Source organism: Ailuropoda melanoleuca, chromosome 5 (genome assembly GCF_002007445.2).
Source record: "Ailuropoda melanoleuca isolate Jingjing chromosome 5, ASM200744v2, whole genome shotgun sequence".
NCBI classification, from domain to species: Eukaryota; Metazoa; Chordata; class Mammalia; order Carnivora; family Ursidae; genus Ailuropoda; species Ailuropoda melanoleuca.
In genome coordinates this window covers 62,161,007-62,183,321 of record NC_048222.1, presented here as the reverse complement: position 1 = coordinate 62,183,321, position 22,315 = coordinate 62,161,007, and the positions used below count along the sequence as shown (strand labels likewise).

At 38.7% G+C, this 22,315-nt stretch overlaps 1 protein-coding gene across 9 annotated transcripts in view; it reads right to left on the bottom strand.

Annotated features, from left to right (window-relative positions):
- Positions 1–22,315, bottom strand: part of TTBK2 (tau tubulin kinase 2) — a 141,037-nt gene that overhangs the window by 23,802 nt on the left and 94,920 nt on the right. For all 9 annotated transcript variants that reach the window (XR_004625697.1, XM_011227577.3, XM_034661069.1 and 6 more), the window contains 5 exons: positions 22,142–22,234; positions 21,402–21,527; positions 12,267–12,424; positions 4,575–4,791; positions 537–748 (listed from right to left, as the gene is read on the bottom strand). Coding sequence is in view for 8 of the 9 variants with exons in the window: in XM_011227577.3 (XP_011225879.1) it covers positions 537–748; positions 4,575–4,791; positions 12,267–12,424; positions 21,402–21,527; positions 22,142–22,234 (806 nt within the window). In the remaining variant the exon portion in view is untranslated. The remainder of the gene's footprint in view (positions 1–536; positions 749–4,574; positions 4,792–12,266; positions 12,425–21,401; positions 21,528–22,141; positions 22,235–22,315) is intronic.

Here is a 22,315-nt window from a genome sequence, read left to right as displayed (position 1 = left end):
TCACCTTTCCTTCTTTCTAGGAAGAATGATAAGCTTATTCATGTCTATTTTTCCTACAGTACTTACTCATAAAAGGCCTTCATTAAAGTGAATCGAATTGCCTGTCCCTTGTGTATAAAGTACTTGTTTCCCTCCTTCACATACTCCCCTCCTTCCTGTAGCATACCTTCTTTATCATGTGCTCTCCAACTCTACACTGCACCTTCTCATTCCAGTAAAAGAGATCCCTTACAAACACAGTAAGTTCAAAATGTTCATTTAACTTGTATCTGGTATCATGAAGTTAACCAGCTCCCACTGCTCAGCTCCCAAAGCCAAAGGTTATGTTACAGAACTTTTAACAATTTTATAGGAGAATTCACACTAAGAATCACAATGATAATTAAAAACATGGATGGAGATGAGAACTTGATCAAATCAGTACTACAAAAATGCAAAAATTTATTTCAAAGACTATGTAATAGAAATTCATGATGATGATGATGGTAATTATAGTATCTTAGTAGCTTTAAAGAAAAAGAAAAATTATTTTATACCAGGTCTCAAGAAACTTGTCCGCATCTGGCTTTGGCTCCAGTGTCAGACGTTTTTCCAGCTCAAAGCTGTGGATGGAACGTAACTTCCGCACCAATGGAATATCTCTGTCTGGCTGAGTAATCTCTGAGCGGACACGAATTGGTGAACCAAGGCTTGGAGCATTCAGAATACCATTTACTTGACCATGGCTGTTCTCTTCTTCAGTAGCAGCCTAGACAAAATATAAAGAAAACCATGGAAAACATTCAGGTGACTGTATGTGTAGCAATCACTGAAGTCTTTCAAAATAATATAAGCAAATGCTTGGGAGGTGTTTGCAGAAATGGGGATATTTTGGATAGTCAACGTCATTACATACTTGTCTACTAACCCTTCATAAAATGAGTTTTCTTAATTTATTCTCAGTTCAGTATTATTTTAGTCTAAAAATGTTTACCTTAACTTTTTGTATTATGTCTAATGACATGCTTGCATGGCTCCATTCCACTAAACTAAAAATAAAATCTGGAAAGGACATTTTCTTGGAGACACAAGTGGTCTCACAAGACGAAGGGTGGGTCACCAAGCCTGAATATCTCCTCTTGTTCCCTCTCTAAAAAACAAGCGAAAAACCAAACAAAAACAAGAAAATCTGGAACTAGAACAATAAGGAGCCGTGTAGAGCAGAAGGAGGTTGACCACGATGCAGCTCAGAGCGGCGGGGCTGCCTAAGGACAGATGCCCACAGCAGCACACTTACCAGACTTGGGGTGAGACAGGGAAGTCTGGTCTGTCTATCCTGATTAGAGACCCTCAGAAGATGCCCAACTGGTATCAAATTGGGGGTCTACTCTGGCTACCAGCAGAAGCAGATGCCAATCTTCTCTGAAGGAAGGCTTCCCAATCCCCAATTTAGGTCTACAAGACTGCAATTATGAGTAAAACACTATCTTTAGATAGTCAAACACACAAGAAGGCATGCCACCATGACTAAGAGCAGAAATAATAACTTTTAGAAAAACATTTAAAACTCCCTAACACAGGGGCACCGGGGTGAGAGTCAGTTAAGCGTCTGACTCTTGGTTTCAGCTCAGGTCATGATCGCAGGGTCATGAGATCCAGCCCTGAGTGGGCTCTGTGCTCAGCACGGAGTCTTCTGAGGTTTCTCTCTGCCTCGGCCTCTTCCCTCCTCTCTGCCTCTCAAATAAATAGATCTTTAAAAATAAGATCTCCCAAAGACATCAGATATTAAACTTATTAAGATACAGAATACAGAACAGTTATGCATAAAATGTTTAAATAAGTAAAGGTCAATATCACAAAGATCAACAAAGGACTATTTGAAATTAACTGATGAATTTAATATTAAATATTCAATTAACAAGTTAAACATCAAATTACCCAGAAAAAGCTGAAGTTATTAATCAGTGAACTAGAAGACATAGCAAAAGAAATTACCTACAATGAAGCACAGCAAGGAGATGAGAAATATGAAAAAAAAAAAAAGATTAAGAAATTACATAACAGAATGAAAAAGCGAATGTTTACCGAGGGTCCCAGGATGAGAGAACAAAAAGAATGAATTAGTGACAATATTTTGGTAGGGAATAGCTGTACATCTCCCAGAAATGATATGAATCAAAGATTCAGGAAACATAAGCTATCCCAAGCAGGATAAATAAAAAGAAATGTAAGCCTACGCACACTGTAGCTAAAATGCAGACCACCAAAGACAAAGAGAAAAGTAAAAAGTAGCTGGAGAGCAAAGACAGAAGGCAATGGATCATCTACAAAGAACAAAAAATTAAGAGTAACAGACTTGAACTCAGAGGAAAAATAACTGTCAGTCAAAAACTCTAAATCTAGTATAAACTCTCTTTAATGAATGATCCTGGGCAACCCTCTCAGGTCCCCTCCCTCCTTGGGAGCTTTGTACTATCACTTTGCTATCATTCAATAAACCTTCCTTTGCTGCCCACACACACACACACAAAGAATGATGCTAAAATAAATACATTTATGACTAAGTAAAAATTCAAAGAGTCTGCCCAAAAGACCTCAACTAAAGGAACTTCTAATGGAAATACTTCAGAAAGAAAGAAGACAAGTCCAGGACTTCCAAAAATGCAAGGATATGATAAACATCTTTGAAAAATCCAGACAAACATCACTGATATAAAAAAAAAAAAACAACACTGGGTACCTAGGTGGCTTAGTTGGTTAAGTGTCCGACTCTTGGTTTTGGCTCAGGTCTTGATCTCAGGGTCTGAAGTCAAGACCTGTGTAGGGTTCTGCACAGAGATTTTCTCTCTCCCTTGCCCTCTGCACCTTCCCCACCCCCTCTCTACCTCATAAAAAGACAAAACAACAACAAAAGCAACAACAACAATGACAAAACAACCAACAATACTAATAATCTAATTTGAGTAATGGTTTTGAAAAGAAGGAATTGGGGTGCTTGGGTGGCTCAGTCAGTTAAGTGTCTGCCTTCAGCTCAGGTCATGATCTCAGGGTCCTGGGATCCTCAGCAATCCTCAGTTTGTTTCTTATAGTTAAGAGTCTCCTACAGTTTGCCCCCCTCTCTGTTTTTATCTTATTTTATTTTTCCTTCCCTTCCTCTATGTTCATCTCTTGTGTTTCTTAAATTCCACATTAACAGTGAAATCATCTAGTATTTGTCTTTCTCTGACTGACTTATTTTGCTTAGCATAATACCCTAGAACTAGAGTTCTATCCACGTCATTGCAAATGGCAAGATTTCATTCTTTCTGATGGCTGAGTAATATTCCATTGTATATATGTGCCACATCTTCTTCATCCATTCGTCTGTCGATGGACATCTGGGCTCTTTCCATAGTTTGGCTATTGTGGACATTGCTGCTATAAACATCAGGATGCATGTGCCCCTTCAAATCACTATGTTTGTATCCTTTGGATAAATAACTAGTAGTGCAATTGCTGGGTCATAAGGTAATTCTATTTTTAACTTTATGAGGAACCTCCATACTGTTTTCCAGAGTGGCTGCACCAGTTTGCATTCCCACAAACAGGGTAAGAGGATTCTAGAGAGGGCTTTTTCAATAGCCCGACCAAGTGCAGCATGTCACATCTATGCAAAGAATGTTTTTACAAAGTGACTCCCATGACGGAATGTATATACTGTCAATTTTTTCAATTAATCAGTTTAACATTATAGTATATATCTTCTCTGAAGATAGACCAAGTTCTTCAGAATTGATCATGGAAAATTTTTTTCAAGATACATTTCATAAAGCATGACTAGCCAACTTTCTATCAATAATGTTAACAGGTATGAGCCCAAAGTCTCATTTTACACCTATAAATTTAACTTCCATCCCAACTAGAACTTTATAAAATCGTAAGCAGCAACAAAAGCTAACTGGCCCATAATTCGTTGCCCTTCCATTCCCATTTACCTTCATCTTATCTTCTATGAAAATGGAAATGACAAGGACAGTAAGATCAAAAAGAAATTTGAGGATAATCTGCCCAAGAGTACTAAAAATCAATCATTTAATTCAGAAATCTGTATCTCGCCCCATACTTACAAGTGGTACTGCTTACAATCCTAAGGAAGAAAAAATCAAGTCAATTATTCAACATGCACTTTGTCAGGTCGTGATCAGTTCGATGCTTTCCATTTCTAGCCCTCACTCCCCACCTTCACTTGAGACAATTTTCAGAATGGGTACTCCTAGTTCCATAGGTCCACACTAAAGAAGGGGCCCAGAGTCTTGTCTTAGAAAGACTATTAACTTCTGACCTATAGATGTTTCTTCCTTTAGTCTCAATGTTATTTTTTTTTTAATGCCTTCATCTTTTCCACAAAATACAAGGTGAAAAGTAATGTTTAGTGTCTATATCTGAGTGCTATGGGCAAAATTAGCCAAGATGTTACAACCAAAAATACAGAAATCACTAGCAATACAATGGTCTATCTATTTCTCATTCAAAATTAAGAATCATGATACTTTGCAACAGAAGAAAAATATTAAGCACTTATGAAAGATACCCCTTCCTATGCAAGAAATACGCACCTTACAAATCCCAAGCTTTATCTTGTTCCTGTTGGCATCCATCTCTTCCCAGACATCCTTCTCCTGGGGACGGGGGTGTCCCAAAGATCCAGGCAATTTATCTGGTGACACACCAACAGGGATGCCATTCTCCCCATCACTAAGCTGTTCATCTGGAAATACCTCATCTGTATTTTCTCGAAGCAAGTCTCCTGGGATGGGAGTGGCATTGGCAATTCTAAAAATGTGGGGTGAAGAAAAGGTAGAACTTAGAAACATCAGAATCAAAAATGACTATGAGAGTATCCTACATTTTGTTTCTGGACTTAAATGATCAGGTCTATACACAATTAAAAAAGTAAAACAAAACAAAAACAAAACCTCAGAAACTTAGGCCATGACAATTCTACAAAAGCAGGCTCCACAGTGTGGAGCCCAATGCAGGGCTCACTCCCACAACCCTGTGATCATGACCTGAGCCAAAATCAAGAGTCAGATGCTTAACCGACGGAGCCACCTAGGTGCTCCAAAACTTCTATTTCTGATTTGGAAAATTTTCAGGCTGATAGAAAAATACGAATTTTAATACAAGAACTCACTGATTTAAGAATCACTTTAAAAGTTAGAAATATTTGGTCTGTTTTCTAATAAGTCTTTGTCAATTTTAACATTTTCTACTCTTTACCCATTTTTTGCTGAGAGAGTAACAAAAACTCTAAACAGAAAAATGTCATGTGTCATAATGACATACCAGGTATGAGAGCAGTCATATTTTTTCGTAGTGTAAGATATACATTTGCTTCTTCATTTACAGACTTTTTACTAAGTATCTACATACTTAGGCTCCAGGGACATAAAGAGGAAAAAGGGAAATTCTTGCCCTCTGGGTGAAACCAGAAATACTGTAATTACACAGAACAATTACACAGAACTGCATGAACTGACCAGGAACAAAATTAAGAAATATTAATTGACATTTATCGATATATTTCTTTCAACATAATTTCATGTCTTATTTATATGACAGACTTCTGGCCTGTGAGGAGCCCCCATTCTCAGTTATCACTCTTCAGGTGATCGGGTCCCTGTCAGCTCTCATATTCTACAACTCTACTTTGTACACTAGTTTGTTTTGTTTTTAAATATTGCTGACTGAACACAATATTTACCACACAGAGAAATCTTTTCTTAGAAGTTATCTGGCATATCTAAAAGTAGGAAAAAACAGTTTTCAGTGGGACTATACTGACACAGACAATTATTCTGAGTGGTAAAATAGGCATCTTCTCCGTGAACCACTCCAAGGGTTAAGAGCTACACCCTGGCCTGGGTGTCATCAGTATGTCATGCTGTGACAACAAAGATCAGTCATTTTTCAGGGACCTGTCCCGCCTGAGTGGATGACCTTCGCTACCATCTCTCCCTATTGGGTCAACAGTAGAACATGAATCTCTTATCGATATGTTATGGGTTTAATTGAGAGAAGCATGGATAATAGCTCCCAGGAAAAAACCTTATAGCCCTGTAAAGCAGTTCTTGTAGTTCTGACACTGCGAACATACCAAAAAGGCAGTCTGAAGAGGAAAGAAAGAAAAGAAAAGAGAAAGAAGAAAGAAAGAAGAGAGAGAAAAAAAGAAAGAAAGAAAGGAAAAGAAAAGAAGGGGAAAGAAAGAAAGAAAGAAAGAAAGAAAGAAAGAAAGAAAGAAAGAAAGAAAGAAAAAAGAAAGGAAGAAAAGAGAAAGGAAGGAAGGGAGAGAGGGAAAGAAAGAAAGACAGACAGACGGAGGGAGGAAGGAAAGGTAGGTTGGCCTAAAATAGTTCATATGAAAGGATTTATTATTAAAGTAATTAAAGTGCAAAAGTAAATGAAGTTCATAAATAATTCCCTCACATTTACCTTTGCGCTCATTTGACTCCTGAATGGCGTATAATTTTTCTGGGAAGGAATTTCTTTCTTTCCATATCTCAAACTCCTGATTTGGATTGGAGTTATTAGGAGAAGGAAGGTAATAGTAATTATGTAAGAAGTAAAAATGGGAGAATAAATGCCGAGAGGAGCCTGAGTCATGTGGAAGACAGCCCGTGTGGGGAAGATGCGAGAGCCAGTGAGGAGCTCTAATTTTTCAGAGAAGGTCAGTATACTTTACTGACTGATGCATTACCACGGACACTAACATAGACGTGCTACACGGTCATCCAAATGTTTACTGAGAGAATTCCCTCTATTCCTGAGGAAAGGGAATGGCAAAAGAATCAATACTTGAATTCAAGAAGGTCAGTCTACTAGCCCTACATTTCCCCCCCATTTTAATCAGTATTCTCCCAAATCCTTTTTTCCCTATGCCTAGCTACTATTCTGTTTCTTTCCAACTACCCCAATTCCTTGGCATTTCCTTCTCCACTCCTGAGGAAACAAAGCACACCTCCACCTATGAACTGCTGCTATTTTTACTCTATCCTAGTTTTCCTCTTCTCTCATAGGCTACAGTCTGATACCACACACTTCAAGAGGCTCTCGCATCTTCCCCACACGGGCTCTCTTCCACATGACTCAGACTCCTCTCGGCATTTATTCTCCCATTTTTACTCCTTACTTACTATTTTCTTCCTTCTCCTATAACTCTGATCCAAATCAGGAGTTTGAGATATGGAAAGAAAGAAATTCCTTCCCAGAAAAATTTTATTCCATTCATGAGTTGAATGAGTGCAAAAGTATATGTGAGAGTATTATTAGCACATGGTCTGTGTTGGGTGTTTGCAGGGATAAATTACAGAAGAAGATTAAGGGGAAAAAAAGTATAAGGACATGTATGGAAGAATCAGAGAGATGTCAAGAAAAGTAGGAAGAACGGACATCCTTTTCACACTCCCTTCCCCACAAATTAAGGCAAGGGTTGGCCAACTAGGGCTGTGGGCCGAATCTGACCCGCTCGCTCATTTTTGTAAATCAGGCGGTATGGCACGGAGTCCTGCTCCTTCATTCACACACTGTCTGTGGCTGCGTTAGCACTAGAAAGGCAGTGGTAGTGGTGATAGACAGCATGGGCAACAGATATTTATCTTTACAGATAAGATTTGCTGAAGAATCAGTATTTTAATTCACAAGTCAGCAAATTCATTCACTTCTTAAATCATAGGTCTGTGGGCCTAATACTTTTCGGGCAGATTCACTGACAGATGCTAAAACTTGTGGGCAAAATTATGATGAAAAACAAGTTTATTCGAATCGTCTCAAAGTATCTTCCCGCAATACACTTATTATTTACAAAGGGAAAGAGAGTAACTTCACGCTGGAGAAACCTGGCTAACATCACCCTAGCCAGATTAACAACATAGATACCATCAGTAATAGGACATACTCATTACGTAGCTCCTTATTTAATACCACAAATTTCCCTCTGATCTTAGTTTTAAATGTAAAAAAGAGCAGGTTGATAGGTTTCTAAGTTTCCAGAAGAAAGGGCCTTTGACATTTTTGTCTTCGTTGGAAATTTCTAGTTCTTATTGCGGTATGATCAGATAGTGTAATACTTCTGCTTTATGGAGCTACTTATGTGCTTTCTCGGTGACCTAATAACTGATCATGTTTTATTATGTTCCAGAGGCACCTGAGCAGAAGGCACAAGCTCTATCATCAGGGTGCAGAGTTAAAGAAATATGCATAACATCTATCTTATTGATCGTATTTTTTGTCTATTTCTTATTCTTTGTTCACTTGATCTGTCTTGTACTGAGTTACATATTAAGAACTCCAATTACTTGTGTGTTTCTAGCTATGCCTCCCTGAATCTCCTGTAGTTGTTGCTTCCTAAATGTGACTGATGGAATTCTCGGGGATAAATATTAATAAACACCGTACTTTGTCCCACTTGTGAATCGCAGCATTTAGCATTAAAAAGTATCCTTCCATCTTTCTTTTTTTGTTTGGGCTTGAATTCTTTTTGTCTGATATCAGGATCATTAATTCTCTTTTTATGGCTCCCGTTTTTCCAGTATATCTTTGTTCATCCCTTTCTATTTACTGAAATACATATATAGCATATGAATTTAACTACATAAGCCAAGCTGAAAATCTTTTTAATAGATGAGTTAAGCCCATGTATATTTATTACTATGAATGATATGCTTGGTCTCAACTCTGACACAGATTTTGATAATTATATGTATTTTGTTATATTTGCTATATTTCTTTCTCTATAAGATGGATCTTCTTTGCACTCTCATTTCTAAACTTTTTTTCTATCTTTTTTTGGTATTTTAGGTTTGCCTGTTTGTTCTAATGGTGTACTTTGGACATATACCTTTTAAAATGCTCTTAGTCCCGTTTTCTTATTTCACCTTGCAACTGAGTTTCTCGGCATAAATTGGTATTGTCTTGTTTTCCTCCTTCGGGGACTTGAACGAGTGCTACCCTTCCTCTGTCTGCATTCCATTTGCACTACTTTCTCTCTAGTCCTTTTAAATGTTTTTTTTGGGGGGTGGGGGGAGAGGCAGAAGAAGAGAGATAATCTTAAGCAGACTCCACACTAAGTGTGGAGATAGATGCGGGGCTCGATCTCACCACCCTGAGATCATGGCCTGAGCCAAAATCAAGAGTTGGACACTTAACAGACTGAGCCACTCAGACGCCCCTCTAGCCGTTTTAAATGATTTATTTTATTTTCATTCTCTTAGGGCTTTTTTCCCTCGGACTTTATTCAATGCACTTTGTTCAATTTTCTTTTGAGTCTACTCTCCTTTGTGCACCTTATAAGACACCTTTTTCTTCCATTTCTTTCCCGACCTCCATCAACTCTCATTTCTTCCTCTCTTCTCCTTTTCCTTTTTGTCCCATCCCCCTCTACTTTGTGGTCTATTTCTGTTCTTAGTTTTTAAATTTCTGATTCAACGTAGTTATCCCTATCTTCAACTTCCACTTGGGGTTTTATTTTACAGTTTTCTTCTCTTCATGGCTGCTTCTCTGAGACAGAATTTTCCTTAGCATGAATTAGATTTTCTCTTCTGATTTTTTTCAATAACATTTATGGATCTTTGAAATCTTTTTCTTTTTCATTTTTGTGGTATTAGAGTATTTCATGAGATTTGTAGTTTAGTTAGTGACCTCTTCTGTCAATATAGTAAAGTCCAAACAATTTAGGGGATTTTTATTTGTTTTTATGGTCAGAAAGACACAGTATCCTCTGATTTTATAGTTCTCCTTTTTGTAGGCAGTTAAATTGTATTTCCCCTTTTGTCCTTCTGTGTTTATTGATGTATTGCCTTCAGCCTGAAATTCATCCCTTTTGCCAGTTCTGTGAAAGTAGATCTGATCCCTTCATACGGTTTCCTTTGCCAGCTAGCACAGGAGCTTCACCAGTAGAGGGCACTGAAGAGACACTGCAGGAGGACAGTGTTCTGCTTTGAGTTCCAGTGCGCAGCTTGGCAAGTTTCGCCCGCGCGTGTGGCTCTCCCCAGCACAAGGATCCTGCCACATCCCAGCATCTTCAGCACCTGTCTCCTGCAGCACAAAGACAGCAGCAACCAACAGCTTCCCTGAGCAATCGCCACTATCTAGAAGAAAGCAAAGAGCTTTCTCTGTCACCCCAGAGAACAGATTTCCATTAAGTTCCAGAGGGCAGATTTTCAGCAAATTCTACCAGGCATTGGAGTGACTTCCATCCAGTGAGCAATATGGACATACCCTCTCCAACAAGCTCAGGACCTCAGCCCTGGGGTTGGGGTTGGTGGAGCTCTTCCATGGATGCTTATTAACCTCAGCCCCAGGAGTAGGAGTTATACTTCACATCTGCTATTCCTGTATTCTCTACTTCCTACTAGTCTATCCCACATTACTCCAGTTCTGTGTTAGAGCTAATAATTCCTTGTATCATCTTCCCCTCTTCAAATTATTATGTAGTTTCTCTCTTCTGATTAAACCCGAATACATACCTCACTGGTCAACTGATAAAAGGCACTTCTCCTTTCTTTTCTGTCTTTTTTCTTCTTTCTTTCTTCCAGAAGCTATATGTTTTGAATCACGCCTATTTTTACCTCTCTGTAGTTCATGATCTGATCTACCTGACCACTTTCTAGCAATTACATTTGTAGGATGGGATTAGTTTTTCTGCTGTTGGGTTAAGAATCAACCTTAAGTCCTATTGCTAATTCTCTCCCTCCTCATGGTTTTTATTGATCTGCCTTTATAAAGCCTTGGGGCAGAGCTGAGTGAGGCAGCAGCATAAGAAAGTTGGTGGTTTTGGTTTCTCTTTTTACTTATTATGGAGTTTAGGCTAGGTATCCTTTGTCTTCAAACTACGTTGAGGACATGGTTTTTGTAGAGTTTTACTTTTCCTTTCTTGTTATTGTTTTATTTTAGAAGGAAACATTGGGAGATGGGAACTTAAACTGTCTTCTACTGATTTCAGCTACCCTGAAGTCCTTATCACCTGGACTTCTACAAGTTTGAGACTTACCTACTTCCAACAACAATCAAAGGAGAATGAGGACAGAGCCACTAAAACAAGAATCAAAATTTCTAGACAGGCCCCAGCTCTGTTGCTAGTATTTTCCTAAAGCTGGGTGATTCACTCAGCCAGTGTTAGGATTATCTCCTCATTTGTTTGTTTGTTTTTTAAAAGATTTTATTTATTTATTTATTTATTTATTTATTTATTTATTTATTTTAGCAAGTACTTTAAACAAACAACTGTGACGATTCTAATTTAGCCAGAGTCCCTCACTTACGAACTTAGACTAGCTAATCAAGGATATCATCTCTAGTTAAATGAGTCCATGTAAGCTTTTCTGATTCAATAAGCTCTAGTGATCCCAACTTTCAATATAAAATCAAAACAATGGATTAGTGATAAACTGTCCTAATTATATGATGCTTTTCCCCTATTTACTTTTTTCTTAGTTAACCAAACATTTTAAAGCAACCAGAGCAGGTAAAAATGGGCCAGGAAAAAAAAAGGACGACACCCCCCCAGTTTATTTAATAACAAACAAAAGCAACTGTATTTAATGCATGTAGAGAAAACAAACACACACACACAGGATGATGGAAATACACCATAACCCGTTCCTAACACACGTTGTAAGTTAAATCACTTTCTTAGAGGAACAAGCTACATGTTTGTTCACACTAAGCTTAAACACAGTATAGTCAGGTATAATTGTGGCTCATTCTTCCCAGGGTCCCATATATTCTTTAGAAGTAAATGCAAACGGGGGCGCCTAGGGAGCTCAGTGGGTTAAGCGTCCAAGTCTTGATTTCAGCTCAGGTCTCAATCTCAGGGTCATGGGAGAGAGCCCTGCTATGGGCTCCATGCTCGGTGGACAGTCCACTTGGGATTCTGTTTATCCCTCTCCCTCTACCCCTCTCCCGGCTCGCTCTCCCAAGTAAATAAATAAATCTTAAAAAAAAAAAAAAAAGAAAAAAGAAGTAAATGCAAAAACTCCTTCTCATTTCAAAGAAAACCCATTGTAAATCTGACATCAACAGGTCATACAAGCTTGAAGCTCTCATTTCAAAGTAAGATCTATAAATACTTTTTAAGAAAAGTAAATCAAACAAAGACATATATAAAAGCAATGTTAGTTCAAGGAAATCCACAGACTTTCTCCTGTGTCTCAGCATTTTGTCATGTGAAGGATCTGGAGGAAATAAAAGACATCTCTGCGAATATAGTGCCCCTAAGAAAGCCAGTGCTAAGTAATCTGGGCAGGACGTACCCGATCGCCGCAGGGGTCAGGCGGGTGTGCAGCTGAGGGGTGGTGGAAGTAGTGGTGGTGGTCAGGGAGCCATCAGTTCCAGTCTTCTCCCAGTCAAAAGGATCACTCTCAATTACTCCAAAGGTCTTGATGCTGTTGTCAAACACGGATGTCAGAAGCTAGACCGTAAAGAAAAAAACTGGAGTAAGCGAACAATAAACACTGTCATTTTATTTAAGAGAAAGCCGCCACACTCACAAATTAGTTTTGTGGTAGGATTAAAAAAAACAACAATAACAACTGGATGGTACAAATAGGGGAATCTGAATAAGGACTCTAGGTGGATGATGATATTGAATTAATCCTGACTTTTCTCCGTTGAGGTACGGGTTTGTAGTTATGTAGGAGAAAGTCTTTGTTTTTATAAGATACGTAATGAAGCATCTTATCCAAAACCTGCTTGCAGGTGGTTTGGAAAAAGGAAATTTGTGTTGTATGTGAAAATATGTATTCAGTCTCAACTATCTATGTGACCACTTTTTTGTCAAAAAGGAGTATTTTTATATGGTTCGGCTTAAATAAGTGAGCAGTATTAACCATTGTTATATCAAGGTGAAGGGGTTGATAGAGGTTCATTGTGCTTTCTTACAGTTTGGGGGGGTTGAAAAATTCTTCAATTGTATGTGCTGTGGGTGTATATACAAATTATCACAAAGAAATCTGCCTCTTTATTTGGTTTATATTAAATATTTCATTTTTTTGTCTTTTTTTTTTTTTGCAGTAATCTCTCCACCTAACATGGGGCTTGAACTCAGAACCCCAAGATCAAGAGTTGCGCGCTCTATAGACGGAGCCAGCCAGGCACCCTCATTTTTTTGCCTTTAAATTCCAAAACTCTGATGTGATCTAGATAATGATCTCACAAAGACTGCCCTTTACTGTTTCTGATTTTTAATTTTATGACTATGGCTTCATTCTCTCCTCATCATTTCTCTTACCCTGTTAGTATCCAAGAATAAAGAGTAATTTAGATTTCTGTCCCGAGCCACTGGGTGAATAAGTGGTGGTGTTATTTACTAAAATGGAAAGCAGAGAGTTTGAGGACTAGGACACTGAAAGTTTTAGGGAGTTTAGGGGGGAACATATAGATATGAATAGGTATTTAAAGCCATAGGACTGGGTCATCTAAGGAGAGTAGGTAGCAAAGAGGTCCAAGAGCAAAGGCCTAAGGCACTCCAACATTTAGCTAGAAAGAAGACTCACTAAAGGAAACCAAGAAGGAGTGGCCAGTGAGAAAAACCAAGTGTGTGCTGTTTTAGATGCATACTGAAGAAAACATCTCAACAAGACGACGTTGGTCAAATGCTATCAATTGTAGATTTATAGTTATTTGTGATTATTTAGTTGGTTTCTCTCTCACCCAGACTGTAAGCTCCAAAGGCTGGATCTTGTTCATCATACTAACACAGTATCTTATATATGAATGCAGTGTTGTGATTTATAAGAAATAAGTTTGGTCAATCGCATGACCAAAGTATATTTCTTATATATATATTTGGTCTTTGTCCATAGTTCCTGGCTCACAGGTCCCCAAACCCTTGAAATTTCCTGAGAAAAAGGAGGAACAGGAGCATCTTCTGTTATAATATTTGATCTGTAGTCCTCAGTTCCTGAAACCACGTTAGAGCCATAAAGGTAAAACGGCTCTCTTGTTATTTATAACAAGCCCATTTCCACCACAACTGGGTGTTTGTTAATAAAGTGACTTTTGGAAAGTACCTATGGATAGGGGCTGGTCACCAGAAGAACCAACCTGTGATTAGAGAGCTGGAACTTTTGGTCCTACCCCATGGCCTCCAGGAAACGAGAGGGCCTAGAAGTTGAATCAATCACCAATGGTGAATGATTTAATCAATCATGCCTATATAATGAAGTCTCCATAAAAACCCAAAAGCATGGGGTTTGGAGAGCTCCTGGTTGGTAAACATAATGGAGGTGCTGAGACAGTGGTGCCCTCAGAGAGGGCTTGGAGGCTCCACACCCTTTCCTCATACCTTGCCCTATGCATCTTTTCCATCTGGCTGTTGTGGAGTTACATCCTTTGTAATAAATCAGTAATCTAGTGAGAAAACTGGTTTTCCCAAGTCCTATGAGCCACTCTAGCAAATCACTCAAACCCAATGAAGGGGTTGTGGGAACCTCTGAATTATAGTCATAGGTCAGTCAGAAGTACAGGTGACAACCAGGACCTGGGATTGACATCTGAGGTGGTGAGCGGTCTTCTGGGATTGAGTCGTTAACCTGTGGAATTTGATGCCATCTATCTCTGGGTGGATAGTGTAAAAAATGAGTTGAATTGCAGGACACCCGCTGGGGCCCAGAGAATTGCTTGGTGACACTGGTAGGGAACCTATGTTAGAATTATGAGTGCAGAACCTTTAGTGACTCTAAAAACACTTTGAGAACAAATATTTGTAATATTTATTGGAAGATTCCCAAAGGGAAAAAAATGGAGAAAAGGAAACTAAAAAGATAAAAGGAATTGGAAAAGGCATGGTTATAAAACCTAGGAATTTTGTTCTAGTCATATTTTTGTTGACTTAAGTTACCTATGTTATAGCACAGACTTCCCCAAACTTTCAAAGTTAGAAAACACACAAGAAAGGAGGATGGATTGAGACCCAGCATATGGGAACAGAAGTGGCACACCTTGAACCTCTCTCCTGACTCTGGAAATGGAGGTTCTCACCAAGCAAGCTGCATGCCTCCTGACAGGGGGAGCCCCATCCATGAGGCAGCACCTGTCTTGTGTGTGAGCACTTAGACCTCTACCACTAAATGCACTGCCTGTACTGGGCTGCCAAGGGAATGATTCTAACAGTTTTTATGCCAGATGTCCTTTTACTATGAATTATCTTCTTACATTTGTCATAGTATTATCGTATGTCTTAGAAAATGTAGCACATGCCATTGGGCCTCAGATAAAAAGTTTGTTACTAAGATGGTGATACCAGAGACCAGCAGCAGGAGGCCGAAGGATTGAAGGCACAGAACAAAACAAAGAGAGAGACCTTCCCTGACCCTCTAATTTATGGGCGGATCCCCCCTGTCACTCTCTAGCTCAACCTCTGATGTTTTTGCTTCCCTAACAGCCTAGCTATGCCTTCTGAGAAATTTAACTCCAATGTCATCAGAGTCAGGGGAATCCTACAACAGCTGAGTCCCCTGAAGCAAGAGGCAAGCCTGCTTTTTGATGTAACCTCTGCTTAAACAGTCCCATTCCTAAACCTGGACAGTATACTAACAAGATGAATAAGAAGCTTGGTCAGCTTTGGATTTCCTCTCTAACATATTCTCTGATTTTAGCAGTGTTGCGGCACACTGTATGAAACATTTGAGTTTCAGGCTCCCCAACGCTGTGGATATTTATGGGTTTAATTAGTCTTCTCAGCTTGCTAAACAATGCTTAACACAACTGGGACACTCTAATAAAGATACTTTTATGTTCTCATGTCAGGATCACATGATTCTATTAATTACTGATAAAGATTTTTAATAATTCTTCATATAACTTTTTAGTTCTTTCACTGCATTTTTATTAACCAGTCATGTTAGTATTTATTTCACAGTGGCTGTTGTGTTTGTGGCCACCTCTCCAAAGAAGGCAAGATGGTGAAAAATGGCAAGAGCTTGGGCTTTTTTGAATGAGTCAGAAATTGGGTTCAGACACCACTTCCGGCACCACGAGTTTTCCCAGGCAACAAGTCTAAACTACATCTCCATAAAATGGGAATAATAACACTACCCAGGTATTATTGTGACACTGCTGGGTGTCATTACTGTGACAATAATGTGCAAAGGCACCAAGGTTTCTTCTTTATCCAATCTGATGCTATCTCAGTTTCCCATTAACTAGAAACTAGGTCACCTACCAGTGGAGTCTTGTGGTTGAATTCAAGGTTAAGATTCTCCTACACACTCAAGAGACATAGTTCTTTCTCAAAACGCTTTAAAAAGGATTGTTTACATTATAAGGTGGCCACAACAGAACTGAATGTTTTTAATCACTATCTAACTTTTCTGAAAATGTTGGCCTAGCATTTTTTTCGACTTTTAATCTGAAATAATTAAAGATTCACAGAAAATTACAAAAATAGTACAGAGAAATCCTCTTCACCCAGTATGCCCCAACAGTAACATCTCGAACAGCTAGAGTACAATATCAAAAACAGGAAAGTGACATGGGTACTACTAGTCAACAAAGCTTATCTATTTTCACTACTTTTACATACCCTTGTGTGTGTGTGTTTCCGTGTGCATGTGTATAAATCTATAGAATTTTATTAACCTGAGGAGATTCATGGCATCTTTTCATCTCTTATAGTTGCTATACTCTTTCAGAATTTAATAATAAAAACAATATTCAAAATAAGATCTCTGTTTCAATCTTGGCTATAATTCTGATAGCTTCACCTAGTTTAGTTTAACAGATAGAAAACAGTATTTATGCACTTAAAAGTTGATTTTTCTTAGATTTCCTTAGTAGGAGACTGTTAGGCAAACTAAGATTCAGTTCAATTTTCCAAACATTTGTTGAAAATTTAGGTGCCAGGCACAGTGCAAGGATAGTGCAGGATAAAAAAAGAAGACATGGTTGTACTTCCAGGACTTAAAAGCCAGCTGGGAAGGGGCGCCTGGGTGGCACAGCGGTTAAAGCGTCTGCCTTCGGCTCAGGGCGCGATCCCGGCGCTTTGGGATCGAGCCCCACGTCAGGCTCCTCCGCTATGAGCCTGATTCTTCCTCTCCCACTCCCCCTGCTTGTGTTCCCTTACTCGCTGGCTGTCTCTATCTCTGTCAAATAAATAAAATCTTTAAAAAAAAAAAAAAGCCAGCTGGGAAGACACACTTGTACATAAATACTATGTACTGATAAACTTGGATGTAATTTCCCAAAACACCATAACACTTCCCAAAAGCAAGTGTCAGCCACTATTCTAATTGAGACATGCATAAAAGATTCCTAGTAAAGAGCAAAACGGCTTCTCTCTCTACATCTGCTGTCAGAGTGAGTCCTAGTGGGCTATTGGATGAGGTGTTGGCCATGTGCAACTTATTTTTTTTTAAAGATTTTATTTATTTATTTGACACAGAGGGAGAGAGTGCAAGCATGGAGAGCAGCAGGCAGAGGGAGAGGGAGAAGCAGACTCCCCGCTGAGCAGGGAGCCCAATGCAGGACTCGATCTCAGGACCCTGGGATCATGACCTGAGCCAAAAGCAGACGCTTAACTGACTGAGCCACCCAGGCACCCCTCACAATAGTCTTCTTTAGATTACAGACATAACTAAGTGGTGAATGTTATAAAAAATATTTTGCACCTAGGGCAGGAAAGTTGGAGCATTTTCCAGCTCTTCCTGAATCTAGCATTATAGGTTTAATTTCATTATGTTATTACAAGTAATATGAACTCTGTGCATTTCAGAAATACATATGAAATGTAAATGTAAGAACATACTCCAAAGTGCCTTGCATACAACGTACTTTCTCCATCTGTTAGAATCTATAGTTATTAACACAAATAGCCATACAGGAAAGAAGGTGACAAGTTCACCCACTTTAGGTCTCTAAGGACCCAAGACTATATGCTGCCTCTCTGCTTTATATCATGTTTGTATCTTGTACAAAAGCTGTCACTTCACACAGAAATAGTTAATGTGCTGTTGATCGTCTTTTGACTGGGCAAACTGATAACACTGTAGAATGTAAAACTTTCTTTAACAGTAAAGTCTATGTGTTGTACTTTGCAGATAAAAATTATAAACTAATACGTCATTTTTACAGGCACAGCTCAGACATATTGCAGGTTGGGTTCCAGACCACCACAATAAAGCAAATATCACAATAAAGTGAGTCAAATTACTTTTTCTGGCTTTCCAGTACATACAAAAGTTAAGTTTACATTATACCGCATAATAGTATTAAGTGTACAATAGTATTAAGTCTAAAAAAACAACATATATGCCTTAATTAAAAATACTTTATTGCTAAAAGATCTAACCATCATCTCAGCTTTCAGTAAGTGGTACCTTTTTTTGCTGGTAGAAGGTCTTGCCTTGATGCTGAGGGCTGCTGACTACTCAGGGTGGTGGTTTCTGAACCCAGGGGGTGGCTGTGGCAATTTCTTAAAATAAGGCAACAATGAAGCTTGCCACATTGACTGACTATTCCTTGCACAAGTCTGTTCCATGTGATGCTGTCTGATAGCATTTTACCTACAGAAATTCTTTCAAAACTGGAGTCCACCCTCTCAAAACCTGCATCTGCTTTATCAACTAAGTTTATGGAATATTCTAAATCATTTGTAGTCATTTCATAATCTTCACAGCATCTTTGCCAGGAGCAGATTCCACCTCAAGAAGCCACTTTCTTTGCCCGTCCGTAAGAAGCAACTCCTCATCCATTACAGTCTTATCCTGAGATCGCAGCAAGTTGGTCACGTCTTCAGGCTCCACTTGCCATTCTAGCTCTCTTGCTCTTCCCACCACAACTGCAGTTACTTCCTCCACTGAAGTCTTGAGCCCCTCACAGTCATCTTTGAGGGGTGGAATCAGCTTCTTCCAGACTCCTCTGTTAGTGACAGTATTTTGACTTCTTCCCGAGAATCATTAATGTTCTTAATGGCATCTAGAATGGTAAATCCTTACCAGAAAGTTTTCAATTTAGTTTGCCCAGATCCATCGAGGAATCACTATCTACAGCAGCACTTGCCTTACAAAATATATTTCTTTTTTTTTTCTTTTGGGGGAAAAAAACGATTTACTGAGCATTTATTATAAGCAAAATACTGTCCTAAGAGATTTAAAGTACACAAAATATATTTCTTAAATCGTAAGACTTGAAAGTTGAAATGACAACTTGATCCATGCTGCAGAATGGACGTAGTGGTGAGCAGGCATGAGAACAGCATCAATCTCACTGTACATCTCCAACAGAGCTCTTAGGTGACCAGGTGCACCTTCAGTGAGCAGTCATATTTTGAAAGGAATCTTTTTCTCTGAGCAGTAGGTCCTAATAGTGGGCTTAAAATGTTCAGTAAACCATGTTGTAAACAGATGTGCTGTCTTCTGGGTTTTGCTGTCCCTAGACAGCACAGGCAGAGTAGATTGAGCATAATTCTTAAGGGCCCTAAGATTTTCAGAATGGTAAATGAGCACTGGTTTCAGCTTCAAGTCACCGGCTGCAGTTACTTCTAACAAGAGAGTCAACCTGTCCTGTAAAGCTTTGAAGCCAGGCATTGACTTCTTTAGCTATGAAAATCCTAGGTGGCTCTTCTTCCAACAGAAGGCTGTTTTGTCTACATTGAAAAATCTGTTGTTCAGTGTAGTAGCCGCCTTCAGAAGCTAGATCTTCTGGATAACTTGCTGCATCACCTTGTACTTTTATGTTACAGTGAAGGCTTCTTTCCTTAAACCTCATGAATCAACCTCTGTTAGCTTAAAAACATTTCTTTGGAAACTTTCTCATCTCTCTCAGCCTTCAAAGAATTGAAGAGTCAGGACCTTGTTCTGGATTAGGTTTTAGCTTAAGGGAATGCTGTGGCTGGTCTGATCTTCTATTCAGACCACTAAAACTTTCTCTGTATCAGCAATAAGGCTGTTTTGCTTTCTTTTTTTTTTTTTTTTAAGATTTTATTTATTTATTTGACAGAGAGAGAGAGCCAGCAAGAGAGGGAACACAAGCCGGGGGAGTGGGAGAGGAAGAAGCAGGCTCCCAGTGGAGGAGCCCAACGTGGGGCTCGATCCCAGGACTCCGGGATCACGCCCTGAGCCAAAGACAGATGCTTAACAACTGAGCCACCCAGGCGCCCCAATGCTTTCTAATCATTCATGTGTTCACTACAGTAGCATGTTTTCATTTCCTTCAAGAACTTTCCCTTTGCCTTCACAACTTGGCTAACTGTTCAGCACAAGAGGCCTAGCTTTCAGCCTATCTTGGCTTTTGGCATGCCTTTCTCACTAAGTTTAATCATTTCTAGCTTTTGATTTAATGTGACAGACAGATAACTCTTATTTTCACTTGAACACTTAGAGGTCACTGTAGGATTATTCACTGACCTAATTTCAAGATTACTGTGTTTCAGGGGATAGGGAGGCTCAAGGAGAGGGGGACATGGAGAATGGCTGGTCAGTGAAGTAGTCAGAACACACACATTTATGGGTTAAGTCTACCATTTTACATGAGTAGGGTTCATGGCACCCCAAGACAATTATAATAGTAAACATCAAAGATTATGATTATAGATCACTATGCAAATATAACAATAACAAAAAAGTTTGAAATATTTCAAAAATTATCAAAATGTGACACAGACACACAAAATAAGTAAATACTGTTGGAAAAATGGTACTGATGGACTTGCTCAATGCAGGGTTGCCACAAACCTTCAATTTGTTAAAAAAAAAAAAAATGCAATACCTGCAAAGTGCAATAAAGCAAAATGCAATGAGATGACGTACACCTGTTTTAATCTATATGTGGCTTCATTTTTGTCTTCAGAGGTAGTGATTATTTTCCATTAGGCTCTAACTTCTCCCTGAGAGCAACAGAATCTTCTGAAATATAGCTGGTTGGGGTTAAGGGTGCAATTTGTGGTAAACCCAGTCATTCCTTATAAGGCTTTATGAATGGAAACCCTAAGGAAATGATTCACTGACCACAGATAAAATGGAGCCAATAATCTTCACTGACTTTGTTCCATAGCATATGAACATATGATATTACAGCCCTTAAGCCCTTGACAGATACATTACCTAGCTGGACATTTCCTTCTGGTCAACAAATTAACTGTAGGATTTATATAATTTGAACCATCAGCAGTTCTATACACCAATGAATCACAGCAGGAACAGTAAAATCTGTTCAACAGTAAACAAACCTAAAACTCTAATGAAGTATGTCCATCCAGAAGGGAGGAAACACACACACACACACACACACACTGTCCTCATCGGTCAATATCATCGCATTTCTCAGGATGTATTAAAATAATATCATTCTAAGGACCTCCCACACTCATTTACAATACCCTCAAAGCTATAAGCCAAGACAAAGACTAAATGAGAGAAGAATTAACCCACAGAACTCACAAAGATGATTACCTGGTAGTCTGGTTTTGTAAAATAATCCAAAGAGGAGATGTGATCCAAAAAGATGCTGAATTCTGGAGGGAGATGTTTCAACATAAGCCTGTGGTCATACCTCTCCTTAATAGAGCCTACTTGCTCCTGGGAAGTAAAGAGAACAGGAACCAAAGTCAATTTCTCTTGGCAGCTACACATTAACAACCTCTCAGCAACAGTCTCAAGGGTATGTACTAGGGAATGAAATAGTGGGTAATTAAGTATAAAGCAAGAACTGAGCTCTTACTAAGAGCTTAATGCACACTGCTTTATGGCGGGAGGGAAGATTGTAATGAATAACCAAAAGGGTAACACAGAGTTCTGGATCAATGAATTGACAGTTCGCCAAAATAAAGAGTTGATCTTAAATCTAGTCTACTTTTCTTTATCAACACGTTTAGTTTTCAAATTAAACAATGTAACAATTAAAATTTAAAAGCTAACATGACTTGTTAAAAGAAAAAGGGAGAACTAGGGAAAAGAAAAGCTCTGAGGGAAAGCTAGAAATCAAATCAGAAGCGATGATTTAATAGATACTTAAATGAGTATCTATTCTCCATGTATATAGAAAAAAATCATAATGTTAATTAGATCTTTAATATCAGCTAAATTTTAGTTCTTATATTTAACTATATTCTCATCTATTATGTCTACCCAGGAGAAAATTTTATTCCTTCCCTTACCAAAACTGATATTTTCATCTCCACTTCCAAAATTACCTTGTCCTTTATTTTTCTCCAAGGCAGCTGACCAACCACAAACTCCACCAACATGTAGAATAAGGACCAAAGATCATCATGTCTTCCCATTTCCTTCATAAGCCAAACAGAATTCAGTCACATTACATTACTACTCCTTCTGAGTAAATTACATTGTCTAAGGCCTAACCATTG